The following is a 20,201-nucleotide window of genomic DNA, read 5'->3' on the forward strand; positions in this document are numbered from 1 at the left end:
GGGAAGGGAACTTAGGGGAAAGGCTGGCCAAGGGCAGCCCTGGGATGAGTCTCATTCCCACCCAGCTCTGACACCAGCATAGCGTGGTGCCCCAGGCAGCCCACGGGCAGCAAGGCCTGTCAGGTGGTGGAGGAGCAAAGCCCTGAGGAGCTGGGGACCACAGCAGCACCGGGCACACCAGACACGGATTTACCAGGTCACCAAGGGGCCACCCTGGTCGGCACCTGCCCAGGCCCCACACTCACCGGTACGGCACATGCTTGGCTCCATTGACCAGGGCCAAGATGACGCTGCCCAGGGCCGACAGGGACAGACACAGGGGACCCCCAGCAGCCTCCCCGGCCCTGCCAGATGCCGCCTCACAGCTGCCCAGGTCGATGAGGTGCAGGCGGCTGCGGCCTCCGGACACTGGAACCGCAAGACAAGCAAATGATGGTGTAGCCAGGGGCCCCCAGACCCTGCTCCACAGCCCCACCCCAGGCCCAAGCAGGGGACAACCCTAGGGACATCCCCAGGGCCACTGGATGACGGGGCCCCTGTGCCTGGGTCTCCGCTGACACACGTCCCACAGGGGTCTGGGAGTGCGGGCGTGGCACCTACTTCCTCCCCGGCCGCACTTCTCCATTCGGTACTGGTAGACGTGCAGCGTGAACAACATGTGGGAGCTGCGTCGGGCGTCCTCACTGCAGCCCGCTCGGCTGGTGCTGCGGGCCGCCAGGGCCGCATCCAGGTAGAAGGCCGCCTTCTCGGCCGTGGGCGCCCGCAGCTCGCTCTGGTTCTGGAGCTGCAGGAAAGGCGGAGCCTGCAGTGTCTTTAGCAGCTCAGGGCCGAGCACAGCCCCCTCCCCCAGGGTGGGACAGTAGGCAGGCGCACCTGTGCCCCACACACGGGGTCCTCCCGCAGGTACACTCCCGGAGACTGGGCGTCCTGGAGGCTGCCAGGGGCCACCTCGGCCAGCAGGTCCCGCAGGCTCTGGTCACGCCCGCACACCTCCACAGCTGAGACCCGGACGGAGAAGCGGGTGCCCGTCCTCTCCCTACGCTCCTCGATGAGCCTGAAGAGCCAGGAGATGGCGCAGGGCACGATGCCCAGGCTCTGCGGCGAGCTGTCCTTCCCGATCATGGTGTACGACTTGCCTGGGGGCCACGCAGGCGTCAGGCCCCACCACACACCATGCAAGGAGCCTTTATGGCTCCTGGGGTCCCTGGGGTCAACCAGGGGCACTGAGATCTTAGGGGCCTCTTTGGATCCATCCTAAGCCCTCTGCCTTTTAGTTCTGCAGGGGTTCAGCTTCCTCTCCACAAGCCCCTCACCCCATATGCCCACCACTGCCCATGTGTAGAACCAGCCTCCTTTCCCACCAGAAGCTGCCAACAACCACCATAATGAGGATGGGAGGGGGTGGCCAGCAGGACCAATCCAGGGTGGGGCAAGGGCACTTACCCAGGCTCATGTGGCCAAAGGAAAAAATGCAGCCATCAGCCCCGCTGACCACCGACTGGAGCACGTCGGCCACAGTCCCCGAGCAGACTTCGGCCTGGGGGGGTACAGAGAATCAGGCAGGTGCCAGGGCCCAGGGGCTGTGGCCCCTTCCTTCTGCCACATCTGTGGGCCTGAGGCGTCAGCCCACAAGGAGATTGGGCTGCACACCTGGGACCAAGGACAGGTCCCATGTGCACACGGAAAGCACAGAACACACAAGAACAGGACCCAGGACACACGCAGGAGGGACTGGCCAGACACGTGCAGACACACACCCGCAAAGCACAGAAGTCCGGCTGCCGAGGGCAGACCACCACGCGTGGAGAGATGCACACGCGGCCACACGGTCCACCGCTCAGCATGAGCAGGGAGCACCGGGCGCCCCCAGGGCCCAGAGCTCAACAGCTGCTCAGAAAACTTCCCCGGAGGGTGGGCTCCGGAAAACCAGGCCTTTCCCTGTGCACTTGGCCCAGAGCCTCAGCAGGGGCAGGTGGAGACACCCAAGGACGCTGGCCAGGTGGATGAGGGAGGTAAGCCGGCAGGCACCGCAGGCAGCGGGCCCCCCTTGCTCACTCTTCCTCTGCACCCGGCACGGAAAAGCAGGCGCAGATCTAACCCATGTGCTGAGCCAGCAGCCCGGCTCCGGACCCCCAGGAGGACGCCCAGTCCGCCTGCCCGTACCTGCTCGGAGTCCTGGGGGAAGACGGCATCGAAGGCAAACATCTTGGGAACTGCAGCAGTGGCGGCTCGCCGGGGGCCTGCGCTGCCTGGGGGACCGGCGGTGGGATCATAGAGAATCACCTGCTTCTTCCGAGGGTCCACCTTCAGGAAGGACATGGCCTCGGCCGAGCGCTGGGCCCCCTGTGCGGGCCAGATCCGAAGCATAACCTTCACCTGGGGCAGAGGTGGGCGGCACCTGAGAAGCTGCCTCCGCCCAGCTGGCCACTAATTACAGGGCAGGAGGGGCCCAGCTCAGGAGGGGACAGCGGGCCAGGTCTCACACTGGCACCCCCACCGCAGGAATGTGGACACCGCGCCCCTGCTCCAGGCGAGAGCAGATCCCATGTGAGGTCAGCAGAGCAGAGAGAAGGTGAGAGAGGGCCAGGGAGAGGCAAGGCCTGTGCACAGCCTGTCAGCACTGAACGTGCGGCACAGAGAATGAGGGGGTGGCAGGCTCCAGGCGCCTCCATGAAAAGACAGACGGATGCTCAGGTCCTGCAGAGCAGCTCAGTCCAGGAAAGGGCAGGAGGGAGGAGCACAGCCCCCCGGCCCAGCCCCTGCAGGCTCTCCCCAGGCTGAGGTGGAGCACTTGGAAGATAAGGGAATGAACTGCCCCACAGAGGAGTGAGAGCCGCAGAGGGCTGGTGCTGCCAGGGGAGCCATCCAGGGGCATGGCTGCCTCTGACCTGGGCCAGCTGAGGGAACCGAACCCTGGCACCCTGTGGCCTGCCGGACTAGGGTCAGCAGAAAGCAGGGGGAAGCCCATTCGCATGCAAACGGGGAGGGGCAAGACAAGAAGGATCCCATCCAAGGGAAGATGTAAATTCTGACGCCTCAGTCTCACCGGCCCCACTGCAGGCTTGGGGAGACTGAGGCCCGGGGGGCAGACTGAGGGTGGGGCTGGGCTTCCAGCCTGACCTCCCGAGCTGGCAGGGAACCAGGCAGCCCTGGTGCTGGGCAGAAGCAATGGTGTCTCCAAAGCACACACACACAGATCCCAAACTGGGCCCCACATGGGCACCGGAATATCCTGACACCAACCCCAGCACCCTAAGAGGGGACAGATGCCGGGGAGGGGCAGGACCCAGGATACCAGAGCCCAGAGCAATCACTGCAAACACTCCGAAACCCACGCACAGGAGGGACGCCCCACACAGGTGGATCTGGTGTCTCGATGCCAGGAGGCAGCGGCTCCGACCCAGCAGAGGCTGCGCACACAAGGGCCACCCTGAACCAGGGCTCCAACGCAGGGCCGGAGACAGGCCCCATTTCCTGCTGGAGGACACCACAGTCCACTCTGCACTGATCTCTCTGATTTCTCCACTACAGCGTAAATCAAATTACCCGAGACGCATTTCAGAGCCAATATTTTTCACGGATTTAATTGTAAGTGACACATACATAACGCCGGCAAAATTGGTTTACCGTGGGTAGTTCGCACCAGGCGCCATCTACTCCCCCTGGGCATGGGGCACATTGATATGCAAGCCGCTGGAGTCGGGAGTGCCCGCTCTCCCGGGAGCAGCGTGAAGAAACACTTTTCTATTGTACTACTCAGAACCTGGGCTCCATTAGGCGAGAATCGATTCTTTGATTCCCCTGACAACGTGAACAAAACTATTTCATTTCCAGACGCCGCCGCAAAGCAGACGAAAACGTGCACTTCCCGGTAATTTTTGGCAATTTTTTTTCCAGCGTGAACTCCTCACCACTTCAGGAGCCAAATGGGTTCTGCAAATTTGAGAGAATTCCTAGCGGGAAGGAGTGACGTGGAGAGGCCCACGGTTTGGCTCTCAACACCTGCCGGCCGCCCTTTCCGCCAGCGGCATTAATCCCAGAACCGGCTCACAACCAGGAGGGAGGGGAGGGTGCGGGCCTCCCCAGGGAGGGGATGGAGCAGCCCACAGTGCGGGCACCGGCCATCTAGCCTGCCCCACACTGCCCTGGTCCCAGCCCAGGCCATTGTCTGCCGAGAGCGAACCCTGTCATTACTTCGGGGAAATGACAGGGTCTTTGCAGGAGAAGGCACAGCAAGTCTCTCCCCTAAATGTTCAGATATTACAAAGCCCTACTGAATAGCTGCCTGGTAGGGAAAAAACACATTTTGCATTAAAAAGGGGCTTCCAGCTCTGGAGAGGTAGCCCAGGCAGCGAGGGGGAGGGGCGCTGCTCAGCACCCACCCAGACAGGGATGTCTTTTTAATACCACAACGTGATGAATTATCTTAAGTAGCACATTAATGTCAGAAATTGAACGTAATCTAACTTCTTTTCTGTGACAATATTAAACGCCTTTCAGGCGGCATTTCTGACTATGTGACATTAGTGCTAATAACACCCCGGAAGCCGGGGGGTGTGGAGGGTGGAGGGGCTGGAAGGCTGGTGACCCAGGGCTCCTTGTTGCTGGGGAAGCACTGAGCGCTCCGGGGCAGGGCGGGGGTGTGACTGCCATGGAGAGAAGGGAGAAGCTCGGCCAAGGCTGCCCCCAGGAGGAAGTGGGGCAGAAGCTGTCCCCTAAGAAACGCGGGGCCCTGGGAAAAGTGCTGCGGACTCCTGAAGGAGCTGCTGACTCCTCTGCCCCCTGCCCCAACCGGACGGCACAAACAGGCTGAGTGCCAGGCCCAGGCCAGAGCCAGGGCCCCGATCCCAGGCCGGGCAGGGAACTTGGATGCTGCCTGCCCACCACCGCCCACACCTGACCTCGGCGTCCTCCCCAGCTCTGCAGCCCACACGGCCGAGGCAGCGGCCGCCTGGCCCACAGCACCCACCTGCCCCGTCTCAAGGGGACTGTTGAGGGTGGGGAGGACCCAGGGTCAGGACTGGGTCACGCCAGGACTGGCCTGGAGAGGTTGGGGGGCTCAAGTCACTGAAATTAGCATTCCAGGGGCTGCAAGTACAACGCTCACTACATCACTGGGCGGGCAGCGGGCAGAGCCCCCCGACAGCTGCACCACTGAGGGCAGGGCCGGACACACAGTCACTTAAAGCCCTTCCCCACAGCCAGCACGTTCAGAACCCTCCCACTAGCCTGCCACCTCCCGAGCTCTAACAAAGCCCCAAGGTGTGGAGGCCCCTGCAGGACTACAGAGCTGTGAACGTCAAGCAGGCTGTCACCAGGACCGCAGGGGCGGGGGTTGCTCCTGGCACCCTAGACCCGGGGCAGCTAGGGCAGTGGGAGGGGCCTGTGGCAGCCCCAGACCCAGGGACAGGGGCCTTCTGTCAGGGGGTCTCCAACGTGGGCACAGAGTCCCCTCCAGACCCTGCCCCTGGGGAGCTGAACCCCTGGGAATCGTGGTCCAACTGAGTCCAGAAGGGCATGGAGCCTGATGGCCCACATGGGGCACAGAGCCTCCAAGGCCTCCTCTGGGCCTGGAGGCGCCAGGCAGTGCTTTCGGGGTGCTGGCGGGAGGGGGCTGGCTGCAGAGCAGGCAGAGGGGCGGGAAAAAGCCACAGGGGGCACACACAGAGCTGTGTGACTGGCTTCCCACCCTCCACGGGCCCATGAACGAGGCACTGCCAGCTCCCAGAAGGCGGCAGGGCCACCATCCGGCCAGGGGCAGGTATTTCTCCAAGACTTGGAGGGCACAACCAGCAAGCCACAGGCCCCAGGCTCAGAGCTCCAGGGGCAGCCAGGAGCCAGCCTGTCCTATCACTGATGGAGACCCTGTGCCATCCACAGGCTGCAGCCTTCCCATTTGGAGCGCGGCGCCAGAATCAACCTATCACACATCCCCCTCTCCCACAGCAGGGGCCCGCCTGCACACGGTGACTCTGGAGAGCAGAGAGCCCCCTCCTGCCCCCAGCCCCCTCAGGGCCGCGTCTCAGTGGAGCCTTCGTGAGGGGCTTCCCTGAATCAAACCCAATCCTTAGTCCCTGGGAGCCCCGTGACCTGGCTGTCCCACCCCACGATGAACCTAGCACATGCCCCTGGGACCCCTAGGACGCGCCACTCCCCGCCCATCCCCTCAGTCCCAGCCCAGCACAGGCTCCCAGGCGCCCTGCTGCCACCTGGGCCTCAGTCTCCCCATGGCACCCCACTGACCACTCTTATCCAACCCAGAGAAGGAAGTGGCAGCCCCTCCACTCCCACGCCCCTCCTGCATCTTCTCAGACGCCCCTGGCCTCCCCACCCAGGGCCCCGAACTCGGGGCTGCGTCTACCTTCCCGATGCTGCCAGGGTTGTCCTTGGTCTTGGAGGCAGCCCTGAGCAGGCAGGGGGGCGCCGGGGGCGGCCACAGCTGCAGGACCCCACTGAAGTCGGTGGGGTAGGTGGAGGCGCCGCGGGTGGCTGGAGGTGGTGGCGGGTGGGGCTTCTTCCGCTTGGAGGCCAAGCTGAGCTTCTGCACAGCCCTGGGGAGGAGAGGCAGAAGCAGGATCAGTGGTGGGTGACAGCAGCTGTTCCTGTCACCCGCCTGCGAGTCACCAGGCGGTCCCACCCGGGGACTTCATCAGCCACCATCCCAGGAAACACAGCCCAAAATGTGGCTGGGAGGCCTGCACTTCATTCCTGCAACTGGTTCAGGCTGGGGCCTCCGTGGCGTCCTTGCCCCAGGGGCTCTGCCCAGCATTCGGACCAAGCTTGTGACAGGGTCCAGACCCACACAGGCTGAGCGCCCCTCCGTGCACTCTGCACTGAATGCCATCCCCCACCACGGGCTGTGCCCTCATCCCCCACCACGGGCTGTGCCCTCATCCCCCACCTGCAGCTGCCGTGGGGGTTGGACAGTGAAAGCTGCTCCCACCCGATGCCCAGACTGTGGGCAGCCATGCACAGCTGTGACCCGGGCACGTCCACCTGGCCTGCCTGTGCCTCAGTTTCTACATCTCCAAAGTGGGATGAGGTGACAATGGAGGCCTCTGTGTGGCCCTAATGAACTGACACACTCAGGGCACCCAGCACAGTGCCCACATACAGGAGGGGCTCAATTAATGCTGCCATCAAGATGACCGCGCCCCAGGCCCCAGGTAAGGCTATCTCGCCCCTTGCCGTACGCCGAGGCCCTAGAGCCATCCTGGAGCCACTGCCCCGCTCTTGGGCCCCTGTGGCCCTTCGCCACTCAGGGCTGCTGGGAAGTGCCCCCGCTGCCACCCTGCCCCTCAGCCAGGGTGAGCGCCTCCCTACCCCACAGTCCACCCTGAGGCTCAGCCTTGCCCCAGCACCTCCAGGGCTGCGGGATTCCTGCACCCACAGTGCAGGACTCCCAGAAGGTGCGGTCTCCCGAACCCTCCAGACCACAGGACCTCCCAGGGAGAGGCTGACACTTGGGTTTAACACACCCTCCAGGGGAGGCCAGTGCATGCTTGGGAGCCACTGGGGCGGACTCCCAGGAGACCTCGACATGCACACCCTACAGAGACACACACAGACACCCAGAAACACACACATGCATACAAAAACACACAGAGCCACATGCATACAAAACACACAGAGCCACATGCATACAAAACACACAGAGACACATGCATACAGAAACACAGAGACACATGCATACAAAAACACAGATACACACAAGCATAGAGACACAGACACACACATGCATAGACACACACACATGCAGAGACACAGAGACACAGACACACACACGCATACAGAAACACACAAAGACACACACATACATAAACACAGACACACACATGCATAGAGACACAGAGACACAGAAACACAGACACACACAAGCCCATAGAAACACACACATGCATACAGAAACACAGAAACACAGAGACAGAGACACATAAAGACATATAGAGACACACATACAGAGAGACACAGGCACACAGACACTCTAGAGACACACACATACTCACACAGAGACAAGGATACGGAGAAACACAGAAAAATGCAGACACACACACAGAAATGCACACACACACACACACACAGACACGCACACATACAGACACACACACAGACATGCACACACACAGACACGCACACACACACAGAGGCACGCACACACACACAGACATACACAGATGTACAAACACAGACATACACACGCAGACACGCACACACACACCCACACACATACACATACAGATGCACAAACACAGACATAAACACGCACACACCCCACACACACACACACAGATGCACACATGCAGACATACACACGCAGACATACGCAGACACGCACAGACACGCAAATACACTCATACACATACACAGATGCACACACACACACGCAGACATACGCAGACACGCACAGACACGCAAATACACTCATACACATACACAGATGCACACACACATACACACACAGACATGCACACGTACACCCACATACACACAGATGCACACACACACACGCAGACATGCACACATACACCCACACACACAGCGATGCACACACACATACACATGCAGACACACACACACACATACACACACAGATGCACAAACACACAGACACACACGCAGACACACACATACACAGATGCGCACACACACATGCAGACACACACAGACATACACACACAGGTGCACAAACACACACACACACACATGCAGACACACACACACACAGAGTGCAGGCCCGCTGCGCCTGAGCCTTGGCTGCGCTAACCCTGCTGCTGGGGATGTGTCCCCAGGTCAGGTCACTGGGCCACACCCACTCATTCCCTGGCATGGCTTCTCTGTGGCCCACCCACCCCACCCCTGCAGGGCCCCACACCCTCCCAGCACATTTTCTGCTGCAGGCACCCAGAGCCCCTACCCCGGCTTGTGGACCCACCAACACAGGGACACCAGGACGCCGCAGGGGTGCACGAACACACACACTGGGTGTCCCAAAAGGAGTGCTCCCATGCGGGCCAGAGGCCAGGATGCCACCCGGCGAAGGGTGTGGTGAACGCTGCCCACTGGTGCTCTCCTGACCCACCTTGGGCTCCTCTGTCCCCTAACGTGCCCCACGCCGCCCACAGCCCTCAGTCTCTCAAGTCTATCTTGACTCCCTAAAACTGACCGCAGTGTGGAATGACCTGCACCCCAGAGCCGGACCCAGCCTCTCGCGGCCCCCACTGCGGCGGCTGCAGCGCCGGCGTTTTGCTTAACTTCTTTCATCTTGAATAGGAGCTGTCTTTTAAGAGACCCCAGGGACGGCGTTCCTCCTAGTGAGGTGTCATCATGGAAAATAAAAGTAATCTACGACACATGGTGGAGTCCTTAACAGGGCAGTGGCAGGCGGTGCCTGCAGCCACCCAGGCAAGACATGGAGCTTGGTGGGGGGGGGGGGGGGGGTGCCAGGAGTAAGAATCCCAGGAACCAAACCCAGGGCTACCCAGAAGCCCTGGTCGTTCCAGGTGTGGGAAGCCCGCCGCCGCGGGGACCTGGGTTCTTTGCCCACAGCTGGAGGTAGCAACGGCACCTGCGTCCTGGGGCCCAGGCCTGTGTGCCTGAGACCCCTGGATTTCACCTGGCATCGCCAGTATGTACCCCATACCGTGCCTAAGCCTCATCTCTGTAAACCTCACAACTGCCCTGCAAGGAAGAGGCCCTTGTCCCCTCCTCACCCAAAGATCACTCACACAGCAGATCAGGGACAGGGTGGAGGCCGACACAGTTGCCCGCGCTGTGTGTCTGTGCGCCTGTGCGTCTGTCCACAGGGCAAGAAGCCCGGGCAGAGGGGAACGCTGGGAAGTGCAGAGGACAGAGCCACAACCCAAACCTCAAAGTGAGCCCCCAGAGGGGCAGAGAGACTGGGCAGGGGCCCGGGCAAGGCCAGAGGCAGGCAGGCAGGGCTGCATCTGCGCGTGTAGGGGCCTGGGTGGGAGAAGGCTTGGATTTCACCATTGTCTGCTCTGGGGTTCTTCCTGCCCACCCACCACCCCAGCCTCAGCCTCCTGTTCCAGACCCCCCACCCCACAACCCTGGGTTACACCTCAGCTTCCAGCCAGCCGCCCACAAGGGAAGAAGCTGCAGCCCTGCTCTGGAAAACATCTACATCTAGCAGGCAGGACAGGGACAGGGCTGCCCCACCCCGCTGCCTGGTGCTGCCCCAAGGCTGGGACCCCAGGTTTCTCAGGGCATGGAGGGAGGAAGGGTAGGGCCCTGAGGTGCAGGTGGGAAGCCCCCCAGCCTGCCTGGACAGGCGGGGCTGAGGATGGTCCCCACAGTGGCCCCTATAAGGGACAGGGAGACTCCCTGCACCCCTTTACTCCTCTGGAAATGGATGTAGGGGGACACCCAGCACAGGCCCTCACTGGAGGGCGTTGGCTCGGCCTCAGGTGGACGGGGAGAGGTCACGCCCACCCAGAGCCAGCTCCTCAAACCTCCCCTGCAGCCCCTCCCTAGGCTGGGTGGGGTCAGGGTACCAGCTCTGACCCAAGGCTGTGGGAAGTAGGGCATCGGCACCCACACCCCCAAGCCTCCAGGGGACACGGAGCACCGGAGACTGCAGCAGCACTTGGAGAGGCCAGAGGGATACTGGGGCTGGAGCCTTAGGTATGCAGAGGCCAAAACCAGGCTGGTGCTTTGCTCCATCGGCCATGCGAAAGGCCACAAGGGCTCTGCCCTTCCAGTGACCCTCCCAGGAGCCGGCGCCTCCAGCACAGACCTCAGGTGTGCCTGGGCCACAGCAAGCACACCAGGGCCCAGGCCGCCTAGACAGAGGCTGGGACCCGGCGTCTTCTGCGGTTCCACCAGCCCTGGAAGTCTGGAAGGTTGTTTGCCGCACATCTCCACCCCACAATCTGACCTAACTTGAGGCGCCCCCTCCTCCTGGGGCCCATCGCCAACACGCTGCACCCCAGCCCTGGGCCCTCCCAGTGCCTGCTTTTACGGGGTTACCTCCCTGGTATGACTCAAAGGCCTGTCACTGCGTTAACGAGGCCCCAGAACGGGCATTCTCCTTTGATGAAATTCAGGTCCCCATGGAAACACCCGTCAGACACAGCAGCCCCACCTGGCTACCATGCCTGGGTTCAACAGCCCTTGAGGGCCGCCAGCACGAACTTACTTTCTGAGCAGTGGGGGCTGTCTCCCCCAGGCTACGGCAGACACCACCCACACCCAACACTGCCAGGGAGCAGCAGCCCTCAGTGCGCAAGTCTGAGGGGTTTGACTCTGAAGGGAAGACTCAGAAAAGCAGGAACTTCACCTGCATAAACAGCCCCCATCTTCACAAGCCACCTCCTCCAGGAAGCCTGCCCTGATGCCCTGAGATGGGCGTCCCCAGCCCCTGCGCCTCCTGCTTCTATAGAAACTACCCCCTGCCGTGAGACACCAGTTTACACAGCTGTGTCCCTCCCAGCAGGGGGTCTGGGGCAGATGTTCACAGAAGACCTCAGAATATGCGTGATTGAGGATGAACCAGAGAGCGGGCTCCTGAGTGGCCCCCAGAGCCACCGGGTGTCCTGCTGCAATCCCACAGCCTTGTCTGAGCTCACTGGCCCTGGCCATCGATTCACGCCAACAGAAAGGGAAATATTTCCCTTTTTACAGAGAAAAATCACCTCTTCCAAACAAGAGGGTAATTTCACAGGCAGTTGGTCTTGATGGCGAGGCCCTTAATTACCCCAAGGAGACACACGAGCCTGTTCTGTCGCGTGCAAGAATCAGTTATGGCCAACCCAGAGATTCCACACTGGGCCATGTGGGGCTGCTGGACTAAGCCCCACCCTCCCTACTCCACCTCACCCCAGGGACACCTGCCACCTGCCAGACCTGCCTCACCAAGGAACCAGGGCAGGCGTCGGGGGACCCCAGCTGGGTCCTGCAGACCTGCGAAGGGGACCCTGGACCCCAGCTGGAGGCAGCTGGGGCCTGAGGCCAGGAACTGAGGCATCAGCCTCTCCAACTCCCAGCCCTGCTGTGGCCTGCACTTCCTGTGTCCTGGATTTTCAGCCACAGGCCAGAAGACAGGTGGGGGGGCATCTCCCCAGACAGTGCCTTCCATGTGGGTCCCCAGCTAAGCCTCTGGGGAGTGCACCGCCCCCGCTAGGCGCTGTACTTCTGCTGGGTGCCAGCCTGACCATCCATGGGCCTGGGCATCCAGGCAGACACCGGGGGGCTCTGCTGAGGCCACAATGGGGTGGGGAGTGGGGGGTTTGGGTACCTGCGTGTGCCATGAGGTGCCCCCCACCAGAGGGAAGCAAACTCCTTTAGCAGTTTTTTCGAAGACATTTGATTTGGGGTCTTGGAGGGGACCCCCGTACCAGCATGGCAGCGAGCAGGTGAGAGTGTGATGGTGGAAGTACCTCAGAGGAGGCACTGCAGAGGCTCCCAGTGCCAGCACAAACCAGTGGGGCCGCAGACAGTATCATCAGAGTTGCCAGAGCCTTCGGGGGTCACCGTAGCCTTCGGAAAACTCCTAACCCTGGGGGCCACCCGGTCCACACACCCCACCTTTCTGAACACTTACTGGGCCAGCATGCCAAGCTCTATCACAGCTGCGCGGCCTCAGTCCCTGCAGCTCCCCCAGGCCCCACCCACGGGGTAAGGGCACGGGGCTCAGCCCCTGCTCTATCTATGCCCCTGTTAGCATTAACGAAACCCAGGCACCCGGGCACCCATGGGATCACTGCACATCCCAGCTTCCCGGTGTGGACATGAGGAGTCCAGAGGCCATTGGAAGGATCGGGGGCAGCCTGAGGCTGGTGTCCTAGCCAGGGTTGGGGCGCTTGTGGGCAGCAGCAGAGTTGAGACTCCCTAGGCCCACAAGATTCAAAAACCCAAACTCCTGACCTCTACCCCATTCTGTCCCCACTTGGCAATGCTGCCTGCCAGACTCCTACTTAACCCTCAAAGCCCGCTCCCTGAGAGACCACTCTGCCCCGGCTGCTGCACGGGTCCCATGCTGCCATCTAAGGCTGCCTCCACAGAGGTGCCCCTCGTCCCTCCAGACTGGAAACTTCCCAAGGGCAGAGCAGGGGCTGGAGTCAGTGCCACCCCCTCCCGGGTCTTCCGCAAGGGTGGAGGTGGGAACACAGAAGGTATCCTCAGCACGTGCCCAAGAACCCTGGGGTGGGGGCTGAAGCTCCACTGTCTCCTAGCGGACTCATCCCCACTCAGAGCCACGCCCACATCCACAAAACCCAGGAGCAGACACTCCCTCTGATCTCACCCCGAGGGCTCAGGGTACTGCAGTCCCACTGGAGTCACCCAGTTGTGGGTCACCCACCACTGACCCCAGCCCACGTCAGGCACCCACCGACGGGGCCCACCTGCCAGGACGTCCGCCGCCACAACCTGACCCACGGCCTGCCACCTGCAGTGGCCTGGCAGGAGCCGCTGAGACCCAGGGTGCCTAACAGGCTGGAAGTAATGGCGGCGGCAGCACCCCCCGCCTCGGGAGACCCGCCTCTGGGTCCCCAGCCTGATGCGCTGGTTTCTATGGTAACTTCCCAAGGTCAGCAGGCAGCGAGGCTGGGGAGCGGCACCAGCCTCAGTTCCCAAACAAAAGGCAGCCAGGGCCGCTCTGCTGGACTCCAGGACACCAACGAGCCAGGCTGGGGGCCGACACCCTACCCCTACTTCCTAGGGTCAGGAACTCTCCTTGGGCACCAGGGGGCTTAGCATCAAGGATGGGGGGAGCTCTGAGCACTGCAGCTTCCTTTTCTGGAAGTCTCCACGTTTCAAATCCTCCTGCCAAACAGGACCCAAAGGAGCATGGCCACAGGCCCGTGCCCAGTCCGGCCGCACAGGCCCTTTAATTCAGGACTAGGCGGGTTGTGACGGGGTGAGCTGGCACACACACGGGGGACCCCAGAGCAAGCTGGGCAGGACCCCCATCTGCTCCCACCAGGGTCCCCACCCGCCATGCTCTCGGCGCCTAATTGGGGTGGCGCTGAGGCCACACTCGTCACGTGCGCGACCTGGCTGGGCTCCAATGCGGTGGTGTGCTCATCAGCCCTCAGCCCGGCGCACGGCGTGCGACAATGCCCTAATCATATGCCCCGTCACTCTGCAATCAGACCGCACAGTCCCCAGGGCCGGCGCTGATAAGACGCCCTCGTCTCTGGCCGTCGGGTGTGATGCATGTTCAAGCTTATCAGCACCCGCGCGGGGCTGCTAATGGGACAGTGACCCGCGGCTGGGCCTGCCATTACCAGGCATTATGGCAATTACATCCTGTGATCCGCATCCTTACACCCAAGGATAAGAGAGGGCTCTGCCACGGCTCCCCAGGACCAAACGCCCCGCCGGGAAGGGCCCAGTGGAAGCTCCACGCCATGCCCCTCCATGCCGACTCCCCCTCCCCACCTCTGCTCCCCTGTTCCCTCTGCCTGGCCCACCACATCCACAACAGCAGTCGGTCGAGGACCTGGTGCCTGTGGGGCCTCAGGCTTGGCATTCTGGCAGTGGTGGGGGTCAGCAGAGGGGGAGCACAGAGAAACCAGGCACCTGAGCTCACGGCCTGGGAAAGGAACCAAGTGATGTCAGACACAGTCCCCCAATGGGGGATGCCCTGGTGGAGCCGGACCTGCCAACTAAAAGCCCGACTGGCACTGTGGGCACCCACTCAAGCCCCTGCTGCCCCTCCCCTCGTGCTGCCCTGAAGACCGGCCTTGTCATCTCTGTGGCCCCAGCCTGCACCTGCCCCGAGCAGCCCCCAGTGTCCACAGCTGAGCTGCCCCACTCTGGGCCAGCCACATTCTCCGGGCTTCACACACATTTTCTTGCTGCAGTCACAGCGACTCTATGAGGAAGAGCCCAGCTGATGGGAGGAAACCCAGGCACAGAGAGATTAGGTGATTTGCCCAAGATTGCACAGCTCAGAAAAGGCAGGGACCAGGCTCCAACTCAGGCAGGGTCCTGGCCACAAAGCCCCTCCTTGGCAGTGCTCCCCCAAGGGTGAGATGCCCCCAACATTTCTCTTGACACCCACAGGACAAGTGCTGTCCTGGCATGGGGCCCAAGAGGCCGGCAGGCTGCGAGCAGCTCAGCAGTTGCATTCTGTGCAGCTCCCCATCCACTCATCTTGGCAGCAAGCACGCCCGACGTCCCCCAGGAACGGCCCACAGGTCCCCAGGGGCTCAGAGCCGGGGCCATGGGGCCCCGCCCATGAGGCTACCCAGGAAACCCCAGGACATACCTTATGAAGAAGGAGGCTGCAGCTGAGGGGCCTGTGGAGCCCCCCACCGAGCCCGGGGTGGGGGTGACCAGAGCAGATGTGCAGGCCCCACCACGGCCCCAGGCCTTCGACAAACCATCAGGGCCCGCCACGGGGGGGCCTTCTCGGACCGTGTCTGCCACCGCCACGGCCGCCACCGCTGCCTCGGCCTGGAGGGAAGGAGAGAGTGCGTATGAGGAACCCAAGGGCAGAGATACCACCGCCCTGGCACCTGGAGTGGAAGAGACAGGCCTGGGTACCCCAGAGCCCAGCACATTCCTGGAGGCTCTGCACCCCCAGGGCCCAGCCTGTGAAGCCGGGAAGGCCCCAGAAATCAGAGCTGGGAGACAGGGCCAGTGCGGAAGGCCTGCCTGGGCCCTGAGGTCACAGCCCCGGCTCGGGGTGTGTGGGTGCTCTGCCCCAGCAGGACTCCTTGGAGGCAGAGAGGGAGGCAGACGGTGGCCCAGGAGCCAGACTTTCTGCCTCTCCCCCATCAAGCTCCAGAATCGCAGTGACCACACTGGTCAAGACCAATGGACACAGACCCCCCACCCTCTCACCCCTGAGCCACCCGGGAGCACCCAGCGGCATAATTCGAGAAGAAACCACAATAACTATTTGGCAGGAGCACTAATTGCCCCACGTATGGTGATGTATGGCGCTCCCTCATCTGAAATACTACCCTGGCATTTCCAACTCATTAGCTCAAATAAATCCCAGAAAGGGAGGCCGCCTCATAATGAAGCACAAACGTAATTAAACGTCCGGGACAGCCCAGCAAACATGAGCTCCACCTCCACACGTACCGTTCCCAGACACGTGGGACCCTCAGGCCAAACCTGGCCCTGGGCTGCGTGGGGGGATGCAACCTCAGGCAGGGCAGGGAAGGCAGCCTGCTTCAGCCTGGCCACCCCTCGCCCCGGCCGCCCGCCCCAAGGGCCCACTGCCCCAAGCTCTCCAAGGACCCCCTTAAGCACCATGGCCTGGTCAGGTCACAGTCACCCGGGTGCCAACCGTCATTCGGCCCCAAGTGTCCAATCAATAACCACTGCCCGAGGTGTCCTTTGTACCCAGGCTGGCAGAGGACTGGGGTCCCCATGCTGAGGGGACGTGGGCTGGTCTAGAGGGCCCAGCATCCTCAGGGTGTCCCAAGTGGCACAGGTCAGAGGCCAGGCATGGCACATCAGCAGAACAAGTCACTCCAGGACCTGGGAGGGACACTCCAGACAGAGGCCCTGTCGTCCCAGACAGTCTCCTTCCTCACTACCATGGAGGGGCTCACTCTGCCCAACCCATGGCCGGCACCAGCTTCCAGGCCCCTCCCGGGACCTGCAACAGAACCAAGTCTGCGAAAGGAAGTTTACAGAGAGCCCCAAGACTTAGGCTGGATGGAAGCTGGGTGCCCTCCCAGGCCCTAGGCACCAGCCACTCCTCCGGGGCTTCCAGAAGGACTGCCCAGTAGCAGAAAAGGGCGAACCTGGGACCTGGAACAGCTCACTAGACACTGTGCCAGCACACCACACCCCACTACCAGCCTGCCGGCCAGGAACTCCTATACATCCCTCTGAACCCAGCCCGGCCAGCCCTCTCCTTCTCCAAGCCACCCCCTCCCCTCAAATGTGAATTCTATGTCATCACTTAATGTATGTGTTCCTTATCAAAGGCCTAAACTCCCTTGCTAAGCAGACAGGAAACAGTTATCTTTAAAGTTACAGTGTTAACAGCAGGTCCTGAGTCCCCCAAGCAGAGCTGGGTCTGGTTGAGCACACCTGGGCATGGCAGTCAGCACCCAGGGCCAGTTCTCCTGGGGGCCAGGGTCGGGGTCGTACCACCCACAGCTAGCGCGGCACCCACAGGTGGCTGGTCGCGATGGCACCACCGTGGGGCCACATTTGGCATCCTGGGCCAGGCCCAATCACAGTGTCCAGTGAGGCACCAGGATACCCTGCCTCCCCCACTGGACAGGGGCACTGAGGCTGGAGGGGCCACAACAGGGACAGAGCTGCTACACCACAGCCCACCCGGCTCCTCCGCCCTCTTCCCACAGGGCCCGAGCCCTCCCCCATCTCAAGCCGGCCTCTCCACCTCCGGCCAGAAGGCTCCGGCCCCGCCCAGCAACGGTGCAGGCCTGCGGCCAGCTGGGCCTCCCCACACTGACCTGTCTCAGGAGTCCGGCACGCGCCTCGGCTCCACCGTCCCACGCGCTGCCGGGACACCGCCCCATCCGCCGGGACGGCCACTGCCAATTCCTGCCGGAAGCAGAGCCCGGGCATGCCAAAAGAAGCCGTCTGGCAAAGCGAGAGCCGGGGGCGGGGGAGGACGGCGAGAGGGAAGACCACAACACGGGGGCAGAAGAGAGGGGGGGCGGGCGGCCAAACAGAACGTGTGATGGAGGCGCCACAGCAGCAGCGGAAGGAAAGGCAGGAGAGAGGGGAGCGTCAGGCCGAGGGGCGCAGAGCCAAGGGCCCCAAGCATAGCCGCACGGGACCCACCCCAGTGGGAGCTTCCTAACCACAGCAGGCACCAGGCGGCCAGCAGAGAGCACCTGCGACCTCGGGAACACCAGGGTTCCATGGAACACAGTTTAGGAAACGCCACGCTAACCCTCTTCTCAGGAGCCCTCCAAGCCTAAACGCATCTGTAAGGTTCTGGCCCGCGAAAGACACCAGCCCCCCAGATAAATGCTTCACTGGGTGCTATTCTGTGCTGAAAAGTCGGGGGAGAAAGGGAGGAGGAGGGGCTGAGGAGCGGCCAAGGAGGCTCAGAGCTGAACTCTCCGTTGCCAGTGTCACCCCTGCACAGGTGTGGATGTGTGCCACCCTGTAGAGCCCCACGGGGCGGATTCACCCACCCACGAGAAGCTCCAGCCTCGTCACTCAAAGGGCCTTAGGGCCTGGACAGCCCTGAGTTGAAAGGTCTGGCCCTGCCTGGCCTGTCTCAGCTGTGAGGACCATGGGACACCCTCCAGAGCCCCTGCAGTCCGGCACAGGGGTGGCAGGAGCCCCCAAGCTGGTGCCACCCAACCTCCATGTACGGAGGCACCCCAGCTCCTCTGGGCCACCGCCAACACTTCCAGCACCCCACACTGCCCACCGGGCCGCCCCTCTGTGGGCGTCCACTGTGCCGCTTGCAGCCCACTGTGGGCCCTGAAGGTCACAGCCTCGGTCTCGCAGCTTGGTTCACAGTGTGAAACGCGCCACGGTTCGCAGCGTGTCCCGGACCCTGACAGCCTCTGGTGGTGCAGACAGGGCACTGGGGTGGCCCCCATGACCACTGTCCAGAGCTCTCAGGCCAGGAGGGGTGGGGGACAGGCACAGGGACAGGCACAGGGCCTGGCCCAACAGCCAGGAAAGAACCGCCGGACAGCCCTGCCAGGCGGCTCCATAGCCCAGGAGTCTCTGGATGCTCAAGATGTGGGATGTTCCAGGCCCCACCTGTGGCTGCAGGGGGTCCTGGGAGCCCTGGACCACCCACCACCCCTCTAAGGATCAGCCTCTTCTGGCCAGACCCAGCCACATTCAGCATCCCCTGCCAAGCCTCGGCCGAGGCCAAAGTGCCATGGCTGGGCCCCGCCCCCCTCTCCACATCGTGTAACAGAGAGGGCTACAGCACCCCTGTCCCACCCGCTCGCCCCAGATCAATGTTCGCCTTGGAACAATCTCACTCGGCCCAGGGGTGGCTGACGGTCTGTGGTGGAGATTTGCAGCGCATCTCTCCACAAGTATTTAACTCTAGAGTCTAACAGGCAACATTAACATTCCAGGGCCACGCTAATGATCGATGCCCTGGTTCAGGGGAAATTACCTCATCTGAATCCTAAAATTCTATTTATGGTTCTAATAATCTCCCTATTGATTGCCCAGACTGTTGTCTAATTATAAATCCATTCCCACCCACCCTGGCCACGATCAATGTGCACATAACACAGAGAGGGTGCCTAAATGCCTGCCGTTCACAGTGCGCCATCCACCAGCAGGGCTGCCCAGCAAGGGGTCTGCAATCTTCTCCACCCCCACCCGCTGGGACCCTCAGCAACAGACAGGGTGCAGTGAGGCCGAGTGGCCCAGGGAGACAAGAGCAGGAGACGGAGGCACCTGTGCCCACCATCCTGGGTTTCAGGCCCAGTCCCTGATTCTTCCACACACGCCCAGCTCAATGCCACCTCCTCCAGGATGCTGCCCAGCTTACCTGCTGCAGCCCCCAGCACCGTCCCCGCCTACCCCTCCCAGGATGCCCAGCCCTGGGGCCAGGAGGCACCTCATGGCAAGGGTAGGGCTCCCTCCTCTTGGCCTCACCAGGGAGTTCATAGGTGAAAGGGTGTGGGTCCCGAGGCCACCGGGGAATCACCACACCAGCTGGGACTCAGGGGGTGTCCAGAAGTTCCTCCCATGGGCCTCTGTGCACCTCGACCCCTAGGGCAGCCCAGCAGCCAGTGCCAAGGCAGCTAGAGCCAAGGCCAGCCCCCAGCTGGGGCAGGATCTTGATGTCCAGACAGGCCACCTCACCAGTCACAGGGAGGCCGAAAGCCCAGAAGGCAAGGGCAGGGTCTGGCTGGCCTCAGGATCAGCGGCCAATGTTGCCCCAGAGACTACAGGGTCTCTGCACCTCTGTCTGCCCTTGGAAATGCCACCAGGCCTGGAGACCAAGGGAGAAGGACAAGCCTGTGCTGGTCACTCTGCGGTGACTGGACAGTGTGCCAGGCAGAAACAGGGCTCTTCACAGCCACCCACACGTCCCTCTGCCCCCCGGGTGCCACAGGGGCGGGCGATGCAGGGGAGCCCACACGTCCCTCCGCCCACGGGGTGCCACAGGGGCGGGCGATGCAGGGGGGCCCACACGTCCCTCCGCCCCCGGGGTGCCACACGGGCGGGCGATGCAGGGAGGCTTCTCCACGCAGCCACACACACCGACGTCCATGGATGCCTCGCACCCCCAGGCCTCCGCACGGGCC

General features: G+C 62.4%; 3 protein-coding genes across 40 annotated transcripts in view; 1 reads left to right on the forward strand and 2 right to left on the reverse strand.

Moving 5' to 3' along the window:
- Positions 1-20,201, reverse strand: part of SIVA1 (SIVA1 apoptosis inducing factor) — a 692,134-nt gene that overhangs the window by 595,859 nt on the left and 76,074 nt on the right. The gene's annotated exons all lie outside the window — the stretch shown is intronic.
- Positions 1-20,201, forward strand: part of ATP5MJ (ATP synthase membrane subunit j) — an 819,915-nt gene that overhangs the window by 564,338 nt on the left and 235,376 nt on the right. Inside the window, exon 1 of one of the 38 annotated variants that reach the window (XM_050798469.1) lies at positions 6,418-6,421. The exons of 35 other annotated variants lie outside the window; for them this stretch is intronic. The gene's annotated coding sequence lies outside the window, so the exon portion shown is untranslated. Of the gene's footprint in view, positions 1-6,417; positions 6,422-17,611; positions 17,616-20,077; positions 20,082-20,201 lie in introns of those variants that run through there. 2 more of the 38 variants (XM_050798471.1, XM_050798507.1) reach the window with 2 other exon arrangements.
- Positions 1-20,201, reverse strand: part of KIF26A (kinesin family member 26A) — a 42,733-nt gene that overhangs the window by 6,781 nt on the left and 15,751 nt on the right. Inside the window, exons 6-12 of the mRNA XM_050797097.1 lie at positions 15,233-15,420; positions 6,362-6,551; positions 2,164-2,376; positions 1,444-1,537; positions 874-1,136; positions 601-784; positions 246-408 (exon numbers count right to left, since the gene is read on the reverse strand). Of these exons, the coding sequence (XP_050653054.1) occupies positions 246-408; positions 601-784; positions 874-1,136; positions 1,444-1,537; positions 2,164-2,376; positions 6,362-6,551; positions 15,233-15,420 (1,295 nt within the window). The remainder of the gene's footprint in view (positions 1-245; positions 409-600; positions 785-873; positions 1,137-1,443; positions 1,538-2,163; positions 2,377-6,361; positions 6,552-15,232; positions 15,421-20,201) is intronic.

This window comes from Macaca thibetana, chromosome 7 (genome assembly GCF_024542745.1).
Source record: "Macaca thibetana thibetana isolate TM-01 chromosome 7, ASM2454274v1, whole genome shotgun sequence".
Taxonomy (NCBI): Eukaryota; Metazoa; Chordata; class Mammalia; order Primates; family Cercopithecidae; genus Macaca; species Macaca thibetana.